The following is a 12,170-nucleotide window of genomic DNA, read 5'->3' as shown; positions in this document are numbered from 1 at the left end:
GCGTTCGGTCACATTCCGATCTGGTATCCAGCTCGCTCTTTTTCTCCCCTGGGCCCAGGTATCCGCGCTCATTAAAAGTTGCATTCTTCGCCCGTGAAAAGACTTCAAAAGCAGGACTTTTTTTTTTTTTTTTTCTCTTGGAGCGGCAAGCCCTTCGCATGCGAAACGGTCCGTTCCTTCCATCGTTGTTTGCTGACGGAAACGGACGAAGCCATGCGAGAAACTTTAGCGCCAACTGAAAATGTGCCTTTCGGCGAGCCTTGTTGCACAACCTTCATTAAGGCTGCTCCCTCATGTGCGAGCAATCGCGTTGACAAGTTGCTTTTCGCAAATGTCGCCCCCCCCCCCCCCCCGCCGAGCCACGCCGCTGCTAAACACGTCGCCTCTCGCGTCTCCCGAATTTCATTTGACGTCGCATATTTTCCCCGTGGATCCCGCATCCACTTTGCACCCTCGTGTTACCCCGTTCCTTAACGTCCCTCAACTTTGTCTTCCATTTTCCCCTTTGTGTTGTCTGAGGACGCCATTGTCGTCATTTTCCCCTAATATCTTCCGTTCATCATTCGTCACCCACTTGACATGATCTAGCCGATTCCCCCAAGGTCCTCCGCGTTCCGTTCATCGTCTCCGTTCGCCAGGCTGAAATTGACTCTCGCTTTCGAAAAGGAAGCTCAGCCGAGACGACGTAAATTGACAACAGTCGACATGTTCGTATGTCGTAGTCGGCGGCCATTTTATTGGAAATGGTTCCAACGGGGCGGCCCGGTAGTCCAGTGGTTAGCGCGTCGGCTTCACAGTGCAGAGGTACCGGGTTCGATTCCAGCTCCGGCCTCCCTGTGTGGAGTTTGCATGTTCTCCCCGGGCCTGCGTGGGTTTTCTCCGGGTGCTCCGGTTTCCTCCCACATTCCAAAAATATGCATGGCAGGCTAATTGAACACTCTAAATTGTCCCTAGGTGTGAGTGTGAGCATGGATGATTGTTCGTCTCTGTGTGCCCTGCGATTGGCTGGCAACCGATTCAGGGTGTCCCCCGCCTACTGCCCGAAGACGGCTGGGATAGGCTCCAGCACCCCCCCGCGACCCTTGTGAGGATTAAGCGGTTCGGAAAATGGATGGATGGATGGTTCCAACGAACTACCGTATCGACTCGTTCCTGTACATATCCGTCATGTTCCCTTAGTCCTTCGTACTCTTCCGTTATTCGGTCCCCTAAAACCTTCATCTTTGTCCCTTGTCTCTTCCATTCTCATTTGGGCCAGCTATTGAGCTAACTAGTTGACTTTACCACTCTGCAATGACAGTTACAGCTTGAGGTCAATGAACGGCCAATCAATAAAACGGGCCGCCTCGCTGACATCAACAGGTGGGTGGTGGGTGGCGTGCCAAACGGTGACGAAAAAAAAACCCCCCACTAAACAAATGACATCGATAGAGCGGTGCCTTGCCGACTATGATAGACGATAAATCGCAGCGCCTGCGCCGTCATGTAACAAAGACCGGCGGTGGTCGATCAATAACTTCATTTTATAAATGAACGACTACCGCCTCAGGAGAAAACAACCACGTAGCCTTCATCACACTCGCAGTCGTCTCCCTTCTTCCAGTGCCCCCCCGCCCCCTCCACCAAATCACTCAGCTAGTCACCGTGCGCAGATACCGTTGCGGTCTCGCACACATTCAGCGCAAACATTGGACATTATTATGATACACTGGTGTGACTGGCGGGCGGCCCGGTAGTCCAGTGGTTAGCACGTCGGCTTCACAGTGCAGAGGTACCGGGTTCGATTCCAGCTCCGGCCTCCCTGTGTGGAGTTTGCATGTTCTCCCCGGAACCGCCTGTGTGGGTTTTCTCCGGGTGCTCCGGTTTCCTCCCACATTCCAAAAACATGCGTGGCAGGCTGATTGGACGCTCTGAATTGTCCCTCGGTGTGAGTGTGGGCGAGGATGGTTGTTTGTCTCTGTGTGCCCTGCAATTGGCTGGCAACCGATTCAGGGTGTCCCCCGCCTACTGCCCGGAGACAGCTGGGATAGGCTCCAGCACCCCCCGCGACCCAAGTGAGGATCAAGCGGCCTTGATGAATGAATGAATGGTGTGACTGGCGACCTTGCTGTTCTGGTCTTCCAGTTTCACAATCATCCGACTGGCCGTGAAGCCACACAGGCAGTCGAAAGTGATTGGTTGTACCAGTCAGAGGGGTGGGATAGAGGGGGTGGAGCCTGTTCAGGAAGGCTCGTGAGCTTGCGTTTAAATGCGTTGACCGACGAAAAATAAAATGTCGGTAATTCATCACCTTAACCTGTCCACTGGAGTGACCGCTGACCCCCCCCAAAAAATCCCCAAAAACCGTGTGCCCCGTTCCCCTTTGTCCTTCATGTTCAGTGCCCCCACCTGGACCCCGTTACCTTGCCCCCAATGTCTTGCGCGTTGTGTTTGTCGCCTCTTAACCCCGTTACTTTCTTGACTTCAGCTAGATTTCTAATGTGTTCCATTTTGTTTTTATTTTTCCTCGATGTACCACATTAACCTACCGTATGTCCTTCACCTTCGTCTCTCGTATTACAAGTTTGCTCGCCGCCCCGCTTTACCCCAATGGACCTTATGCCGCGTTCCTGTTGTCTTCCACGCTCCATTTGTATCCCATATGTCCTTCCCCATCGGTTTCCTGTGTACCCCACTACCCTAGCTCCAAACTATTCTCCTTTCCGCTTATGAGTGACGCCTAGCGACAATATTCCAAGCCGTCGCTCTCCTAGATTAGCCAATTGAAAGTTTCCTATTTGCTCGTGACACCTTGTTCTCTTCCAACCACGACCTTACAAGGAGCCAGAATACTCTAATGTTTATTAGAGAGGAGCAAGACGCTTGCAGAGAAGGGCAGGGCTCGTACAAAACCAGGTAGGCCGGCGTGCCCAAATGACGGGTGGGGGGGGGCTAATCCCGCCTTTGATGTAGTCGTAGTAGTCGTAGTAGTAGTTCCATAAGGTGCTCACTGACCCATGCCGCCTCTCCTTGTTGAGCGGAACACTGTATTTTCTTTGTGCTGCCCCCGCACGCGCATCTCACCAGCGGCTTCATATCCATCTCTCCGCCTGTGTGTGTAGAAACATAGCAAAGCAGGCATTCCTTGAGACTTTACAGGACAACCCCATTGAGATGGACATACTGGCGTCCTCGCGCCGCGACGCCGCCTACGACGACGGGTAGGTCGCATGCTTGCCACGCTTCTGTCGCCCAATGCCTTGCGCTATGTTTCCATCACGCATTCTACGCTCTCCAAATGCCATCCGTGTATGTGTGCGCCTTTGTGTTTGTGTGCCAGGAGCTCAATCCGTCCCCACGTTAGCCCTTGAGCGGATAATCGAGGCTAATCGCTAACTTATGAGGGTGTGCAAAACGGACCCCCGCGTGTCCGATTGCGAGGCGACGGAAGCGCATTATTTTTCTCTTGGACAATAAAGAAAAATAACCATACCGAGAAAGACTCTCAGTTGGGCGTGGGCCTCTGCCAAGGACAGAAGAAGTAATGGCAGACGTATCTAGATTCGTTCCTCAAGTTGAGCGGCGAGATTAATACTGCACATGACAGAGAAAAAAAGCGCGAACCAATTCAGGGGAAAAAAAAAAGGTGTTTGCTGTTGATAATCAGCTCCAGGCCTCTAGGTGGCGGACGACTCAAAATTCGACCAGTTATCAGCAGTTTGTGATTGATCCACGATCAAAGTGTGCGTCATGTTAAATGCACGACAGCGAGTGTCGTTTTGTTGGAATTGAGATTTTTGCCACGCATCCATGCGCACACACAACTAAATACTACTACAACTAAAAAGCATGCAAATAGCTTAACGTTTGTCAAACGTGAGATTGTTACACAGCGCGATGCAGCCCAACGTAAGTGGCTATAATCCACTTACCAAAATTCCAAGATCCGCACCTTTATCCCATTCTGAAACCAATCGGTTAATTGGATTTCACGCTTAAGTAGTTTTTGTGCGCACGTACAAACAAAAGCGACTAAAGCCTGTTCGCCATTACAAAAGAATGCAAAAAACAAATACAGACCGGGATGCAAAGGGTCCTGAAGACAAAAGATCTTGGATGGAATTTAACAGGAAGTTGGTTTAAAACGGCCATTTTAGACACAGAAGAAGGTTGACACCATTTGCTCCGGTTTTTTTTTTCTTTAACCTAGCACGTAAAACATCAGTCTATCCCACTCGGTAACAGCCTGAGATTCCAAACACGCTTTTGTTTGACCAAACCACTCAAATTTTTAGGAATAAGTTGACCTTTGTGGGCAAACTCCAGGGGTGCGTATTCTGACCATCTCCGACTGGACAAATTGCCCAAAATGCTTTTCGCCCCCTATCAGAAGCCAGATTTTCCCGATCTTTATTGATTCCAAGGGACATACAGTATTTTGTATTTTGAAAAATGAAAATGCCACAAAAATGAGTCATTCTAAAATAATGGTGTGGTAGTGAAAAAGCGATTCATTCTTTCACCCGTCATCGACAGATGAACAAATACATTATTTGTACGAAATCATCATTTTTGAGGGGGCGGAGCATGGCGCGCTTCATGATCATTTCCAAAAGGAGCAGTCAGGGCCCGTTTATCACAGTTTTAATTAATCCACAATAGCCTCCATTTCCACTGCTGTGCTCCGACGAGTGCAGCGCAAAGGATTAATGCGACGTTGTCAGGTCGTATGTCGATGTCGACGCCTTTCGAGAAAAATGGCCGTCATAACTCCTCAAGCTGTGCCGCCGTGTGTCCGCCCCGCCCCTGTGCTTAAAAAAGGTAGCACACGTTCCCAGTCCCGTCCTTGGTGGCGCGCCGTAATGTGCCGTTTAATCGCGTCGGCCTCTTGTAAACGCGTCAGTAAAAAGGCCTTGACAGCGACGCGGCCGCCTTTGACGGACCTCTCGTTCGGTCCCTCAAAGGACGAAGGAATAGCCTTGACACGCACTCCTGCGCTTCCCGCCAATTACTCTACGAGGCGTTTCCGCCAAAATGGAAAAAAAATGAGTTTCACTCAGCAAAGTCTAGTGCAAAAAAAAATACTTCTACGAAACATCCAACACAACGAAACATGAACGCGTTCCAGGGATCCAACATATTGGGTTACCGCCGCTCCGGCGCATCTAATATCACGCGGCTCATCCGGCAGGAGGGGTTACCATGGCGAAGGGACAGAGTGTACCTGGCAACACAATCACACTTAATTGACAAGTTGGCGTTGACGTGAACTTGGAGCCACTTTTTCCTTCCCGCAGGCACTTCCTGTTCAAGCCAGGCGGAACCTCGCCCATGTATTGCACCGCCTCGCCAGGGTACCCGCTGACCTCCAGCACGGTGTACTCGCCGCCCCCGCGACCCCTCCCCCGCGGCACCTTCTCCCGCCCCGCCTTCAGCCTGAAGAAGCCCTACAAGCACTGCAACTGGAAATGCGCCGCGCTCAGCGCCATCCTGGTTTCCGTCACGTTGCTTTTCCTGCTGGCCTACTTCATCGGTAAGTTTCAGACACTTGCGCCGTTCCCGTTGGGGGCCGTGTGCAAAGTCCACGCTGGGAGGCCGTGATGACCATTTGATTCCATTCAAAAGGCTGAGCCGATTCGACCTCGTTGATGATTTGAGCGAGCGACTCATCCGGCGTTTGTGTCAATGCCCAAATCCCCGAAAACTGTTGATGCGTTCGTCATCGTCCCATTAGCCGCTGAACGTGTACCCGAGACCGCGGGCACGTACGGCGCAATTGGCCAAATGGGCTCGCAAATGATTTCCAGAAGAGACAAATTACATTTCCATTGAGGACGTTTTGAATTGATATTTTGCTCAACAATCGGCGAAAGCGATCCATTTCTGGCTCATCCTTCCCCCTCCCCGAGGGGGATCAGGCGCACTAAAATCTGCATTAATAGTAATCCGTTTCATTTAAAAATTCATTATTTTGTCAAAAGATTATTAGTTGCGTTCTGGAGACGGCGGTGATTAAAGATAAAGCCGCAGGATTTAAGGAGAATGAAAGTGGATTTTGGGGGGTCCCGACCCAAAGCCCCGTTTCATCACACGGTGTTTAAAAAAAAATAATAATAGAAAAAAAGAAATCTCCAGGTGCATCAAAAATCCGAGCAGCCGCAGGTCCGCCCCCAATCGGCGGTCGTGTTTAATTCAAAGACTGATGAGAAACCGCTTTTGATTTACAGTGCAATTAATTGCGCAAGCTTGTAATTGGGAGAAACCGCAGGCGAGATGTCTGATTCGGTCCAATTAGGCCTCGTGATGCATGTCGGGAACTCCAGAGTTGCTCTTGTTTGCTCGCCGATAAAGTCAAAACTTAAAAAACTTGACAATGTTCTTTGTGCCTGGAATTCAGGATCCCAAACGTCCAAATCAGATTCAGTTTGGAAAAGTGACTTTTGTTTGCATGGAGTTCGTGAACAGTAACGTAAATGCGCCGTTATCTTCTAAGATGTATCGCTCCGATAAAAAGGTGATTCGTGACACGTCTCGATATCTTTCAAAGTGGAGCTATTGGAATGGGTTTGATTAATACGTAGTGTGGGCGGCGCGGTAGTCCAGTGGTTAGCACGTCGGCTTCACAGTGCAGAGGTACCGGGTTCGATTCCAACTCCGGCCTCCCTGTGTGGAGTTTGCATGTTCTCCCCGGGCCTGCGTGGGTTTTCTCCGGGTGCTCCGGTTTCCTCCCACATTCCAAAAACATGCGTGGCAGGCTGATTGGACGCTCTAAATTGTCCCTAGGTGTGAGTGTGAGCGTGGATGGTTGTTCGTTTCTGTGTGCCCTGCGATTGGCTGGCAACCGATTCAGGGTGTCCCCCGCCTACTGCCCGGAGACGGCTGGGATAGGCTCCAGCACCCCCCCGCGACCCTAGTGAGGATCAAGCGGCTCGGAAGATGAATGAATGTATGAATGAATGAATAATACGTAGTGTATAAAACGTCCACGGGAGCCAATGTCTTCATATCGGTTCCGATTCTTCGAAAAGTGGCGATCCGAGCAGAAACGCGGCCGTCACTCCCGTCGTCGCATCAGAGCAAGCCGAGCCGTCTGGAGCTGGTCTGGCGGCGAGCGGCGTCGACTGACCTCGGAGTCTTTTGCTTCCATGTCCCCTAATTGGCACCCTAATTGGTGTGACCCGACTTTCCCTGCCAAGACGGAAAGTGAAAGGAGGCCACAACATGTGCTGGGAAACTCTTGACAGGTCATCGCCTTGTCGAGAGCGCAGCTTGTCTCCGTCGCTGGATACCTCATTAGAAGTGTCTAGTTAGTCCTATAAAACATGTCAGTGCAAATTTTGTACACCCCAAAAATAGGGCGCCCGTCTTGGCTAGCATGCAATACCCCGACGTCAATCTTTAAAGGTGGGAGCACTCGTTTGCCATTGGAGGCCTCGGGGATGAAGAATGACACATTACGAGGACACTTGGAACGACACCTCCTGCCCGGTGACTTTGTGAAAGTGTGTTTTTCTCACGCTCACTTTGCCCCCCCCCCACCCGCCCCCCCTCGCTCGCTCTCTCTCCGCAAACTGGCCGTACCACCACAAATCAAAACGGAGAGACTCTCTCGGCGGTTCTGGCAATGACAAACAAAAAGCAGTGTTCACTTTGTTCGCCGGTTGTCACTGCGGACCCAGATCGATGCCCCCCCCCCCCAACCCCCCCGTGTAGTGTTGTGGAGAAAAACACAGGCGAGACTTTACAGGGCGTGTGGCAGAAACAACCGGAAGTCACTCCGAAAAGCGTCAATAAGATTTTTTCTGCCCTACTGTCGAAGCGTCGTGCGGTTTCGCGAATGTTCAAGCAAGTCAATCTTGTTTCTTTTGGTAGCCAAACTCGGCTTGTGTCGTGCACTTTCAAACTCGAGCTTGAATGAAAATCCCTGTGTATATTTTTGGCTTTTCGGAGATAAAAAAAAAAAAAAAAAAAAAGTTTAGCTCAAGGCAAGATGTCGGCAAGTGTCTAAGAGAAAAAAAACATTTTGAACAAAAATACACTGGAGCCTGTGTGCGGTGTGCGCCAGTGATCAGAATGCTTGGCCGCCTCTGCCTCAATTAGAGACAGAAAAAAAAAAAAAAACACTCCCGTCCTCGTGTATGCGACACCGAATGTGTATCGGTGCTCGTCTTGCGCTGGTTTGTTCTCGGGGGGTGAGGACTGCTGTTTGAATTCTTGTCAACAGATGCGTGTGCAGTGTGCGAGCGAACAAGCCTTCAAAAGGTCTCGCAATCGCAAAATTCCGCCACTTGAGCCCATTTTCAACGTCGGCAAATCGATGATCTTCATCCCATTTGTTGTTTGTCAGGCCTCCGAATCGGCACAATGAGCAAACAGAGCGGCGGGACTCAAATCATTTGTCTCCTTCGTTCCCAATTTGAGCCTGCTACCGTTTTCGGTGATTCTGTCATCGCCTGTCGCGTAGCATCAAAAGAGATTTTGCTTTGTTGTGCCGGGATGATAAGAATCACGCATTTGCCATTTTTTTATTCGTATTTAGCACCATTTATGCACATCGATCACAAGCGTGTCGCATTTTAACGCGACAAGTACACCAGAATATCGGATGATGAACAATCGGCTCTCTTAAAGAAAGCGAAGCTTTTTTTTGTGTTTTTTCAGAGTGCCGCTTTCGGAGCAGATGAAAAAGAATTGTGTGGTTATTTACTCAAAGAGCTGAAGAGAAAGCAACAAAACAATAAAATGGGCCCCCGTTAAGTTTGTGGGCCATTTTTTTCGGCTGACTGTTGAATTCCGAGGTGCTGCTGGGTGTTTCTAACGTGGCAAGTGGGTTTACCGGCTCCCTCACGCTCGCTGGCGTTTGGTTGGTTGGTCTCTGGTCGTGGGTTCCAGCTGCGTAGCGACTTTTCGCAGTTAGCTTCCGTGCTAACGTCCGCGGTTAGCTTCCGTGAAAATATAGGGTACGGTCGTCGAACAACTACTCCAGTGTTTCCCACCGTTTGTTATGTTTTACATTCCAAAAATCTCACCCTCAAACGAAAATGTCTCTGTTCACTCAAATCGATTCCGTTTGCTTTTTTGTGACACTTTCAAAACACATATTCACATATTGACCTGTCCAAAATGCGCATCAGTCCATTTTTCAGGATTGTTTTGTCGCGCAGAAACTCATAATTTTGAGTAACGGGACTGAAAAGCATCGGAAACGGTTGTTAGCATGGAATTAGCTAATAGATTCTATGTAGCCACGTGGCATTGACGCTAACAGCATGTTGACGCTATTAAAAAAGATTTTAAAAAATAGGCTGATAAAGTCACGGATTTGTTTACATTGTTGTTGTAATCTGACTTTATGTTCACACTTTATTATTTGAAGTTGTCTGCGTGAACGCTTGAAAGACCGCCAACGAAAGTGTTGAAGTTGAACAACTCTAATTGAAGTTGATAAGCTAAGCCTTTCATATTCGTTGACGGTTTCTTTGCCGTTATTTTAGCTACTCACCGCCGAGTGTCAGGACAAACGTTCTGAAACTATTGGTGGAATTGATCGTGAAAGCCTGGATGTGCTTTTTTTTGGGGGGGGGGTGAGTTTCAATCACCAAAATGCACTTCTTGTGTCTCCCCGTCCAGCCATGCACCTTTTTGGACTGAACTGGCACCTGAAGCCCACGCAGAGACAAATGTACCACGTGACGGACGACAATACGAGTGGGCCGCCTTTCCCGACGGACCTGAGCTTCAGGCCGCTCGGCAACACGGGCTTGGAGGTGCCCGATCGCCGGGGCAAAGACGACAGTGAGTGCTCCTTTCAAGCGCTTTATCGCAACGGCTCAGCCGGAAAAGTTTGGGGGGAAGAAACCAAAAGTTTGCTGGTGACATTTGCGGCCGTTCGGCGCTTGTTTACGCACGGCGCCATTCTCGGGGCCTCGGTGGCATGCGGCGAGATCTGCGTTGTAATCCCCCGTGAAAGTGCTTGTCGGTGGGAAAGCCTGATTTGTTCCTGGAGAGAGAAAATGGCACAGCTTCAGGGAGCCGTTGTCCCGGGGCTACAACTGTTGGGGTGGGGGGGGGATTAGCCACTCGTTCTCACTTCATAACAGATGTGATCCTTTCATCTCCCCGCCCGGACCACCGTGCCTGGCAGCCAAATAAAGCGTGCGTTCGCCCCCACGGTACCGACCGCTCGGCTCCATCCAGGAAAAGTTTGCCCGCTTCCATTCCGGAGCAAATGGGCCAAAATGTAGCCGTGCCATTTGCCATCGGCAGGCCACAAAAGGCAACGAAAGGAGTCATTACCATATAGATGAATCCCGCACTTGTCTTTTTTCATTTAACACGTGGCAGAAAAGTGTGTTTAGCCACTGAGGCGGCGGTGGCTGCAGAAAAGGTCCAAAGCTCAGCCACCAGGGGGATGGGAAATCAATGTTTTTTTTTTGGGGGGGGGGGATAAGTCTCATTCTGGGCTGCTGTCACTTGTAACAATGACAAGCTGTCTCCGTCTCGTTTTGCCACCGCGGCACAAGGACGACATTAACATGGAGTTGGGCCAACTCGGCTAATTGGGTCGGTCGTGACTGACATGTAAGCCGGCCTATAACGGCACCACGCGTGACGGAACAGCCTGCCGGCCGTTGTACGGTCGGACTGTACAGCGGTCGTCGTTAACTCGTTGAACGCCAAAGCGTTTTCAAAGTCGAGTATTGCCAGCCGTGTTTGTCGCATTTTGACAGCATATTGCGTTCGGTAACTATCGAATGGCAATTCGGCATTTAATGGTGAAGCAATATAAGACGTTTAAACAACAGAAGGTTGAAAATGGATGAAGGCAAAGTAGAGCAACACAAAGAGCATTTTATTGTGCCTAGCGCAAAAGTCAAAATCGCCAAACTTTGCTGTGAAAACAAATATTAGCGATAATATGAAAATTTCACGGGTGGCCCGGTAGTCCAGTGGTTAGCATGTCGGCTTCACAGTGCAGAGGTACCGGGTTCGATTCCAGCTCCGGCCTCCCTGTGTGGAGTTTGCATGTTCTCCCCGGGCCTGTGTGGGTTTTCTCCGGGTACTCCGGTTTCCTCCCACATTCCAAAAACATGCGTGGCAGGCTGATTGAACACTCTAAATTGTCCCTAGGTGTGAGTGTGAGTGCGAATGGTTGTTCGTCTATGTGTGCCCTGCGATTGGCTGGCAACCGATTCAGGGTGTCCCCCGCCTACTGCCCGGAGACGGCTGGGATGGGCTCCAGCACCCCCCGCGACCCTAGTGAGGATCAAGCGGTACGGAAGATGAATGAATGAATGAATGAAAGTTTCACACTCTATTAATGTACTGTACTTTTAAGCTAATAGGCGAGTGCTCCCTGACGACGCACGACGTTCAGCGTAGCGCGCCCGGATTCATTCCCAGTTTTCATTTATGATTTGAGTCATTTTCGCTCAAGGGTCTGGACACAAATTTATTTGCCCGCTATTTTGCTGTCCAAAGTTGGGTACGCTCCGCTTTAAAGCGCTTTCAGCTATACCTCCGTGTAACGTCTACTCAATCACCCAAGCACCTAAATCCAATTTCATGTCAATCTGAGGTTAGCTTAGCAATTAGCATGGCTTCTCTGTCTTTCCGCTTCCTGAGAACGATAATTCACCACCATAAAGGTAACGGCAACTGACTGCGGAGCGATTTTTAGCTTAAAGCAGCAAGCCAAAGCTAGCTAGCTGGCTGCTCGCGCTACAAAGAGTGATTCGAAGCTAGGCTTTCGGCTCCAATATTTGCGGGGACGTACTTGTCATTATCGTCTGCGGTGCAAGTGGTACGCCGATCATATTTAATCTTGTTGGATCGCTATTTGCTGTTTACTGTACGACTACGTCTTTCCGAGCGCCATCTGCAACCTTAAACCAAGCCCGCCGCCGCGTCCCGATGCTCGTTGTCGTTAGCGCGTTTGTCGGAGCTCGTCAACGCGGGGCTAACAGATGTTGTCATTTCCACCGAGTCCGGCACCAGGTGCAATAAGCAGCATACGGAGCTCTCTTGCAGCTCCTTCTCAAATAAAATTACAGCTCTCACTTTATTACGATAGGTTGAGTTAAAACTGTACAACTCATGTTTTTTAATTTTTTCCCCCCCCACCCTCTCGTTCGTACCATTTGTGCCACCATATGTTCGACCTTTTTAATTCAGTTTTTTCCCAGACATGC

General features: G+C 50.0%; 1 protein-coding gene across 12 annotated transcripts in view; it reads left to right on the top strand.

Moving 5' to 3' along the window:
• Nucleotides 1–12,170, top strand: part of tenm4 (teneurin transmembrane protein 4) — a 163,276-nt gene that overhangs the window by 63,692 nt on the left and 87,414 nt on the right. For 5 of the 12 annotated variants that reach the window (XM_052078327.1, XM_052078326.1, XM_052078325.1 and 2 more), the window contains 4 exons: nucleotides 2,821–2,895; nucleotides 3,102–3,200; nucleotides 5,277–5,512; nucleotides 9,610–9,774. In XM_052078327.1, coding sequence (XP_051934287.1) covers nucleotides 2,821–2,895; nucleotides 3,102–3,200; nucleotides 5,277–5,512; nucleotides 9,610–9,774 — 575 coding nt within the window. The remainder of the gene's footprint in view (nucleotides 1–2,820; nucleotides 2,896–3,101; nucleotides 3,201–5,276; nucleotides 5,513–9,609; nucleotides 9,775–12,170) is intronic. The other 7 variants (XM_052078330.1, XM_052078328.1, XM_052078333.1 and 4 more) reach the window with 3 other exon arrangements.

The sequence above is a fragment of the Hippocampus zosterae genome, chromosome 10 (genome assembly GCF_025434085.1).
Source record: "Hippocampus zosterae strain Florida chromosome 10, ASM2543408v3, whole genome shotgun sequence".
Taxonomy (NCBI): Eukaryota; Metazoa; Chordata; class Actinopteri; order Syngnathiformes; family Syngnathidae; genus Hippocampus; species Hippocampus zosterae.
This window is presented reverse-complemented; position numbering and strand designations above follow the sequence as displayed.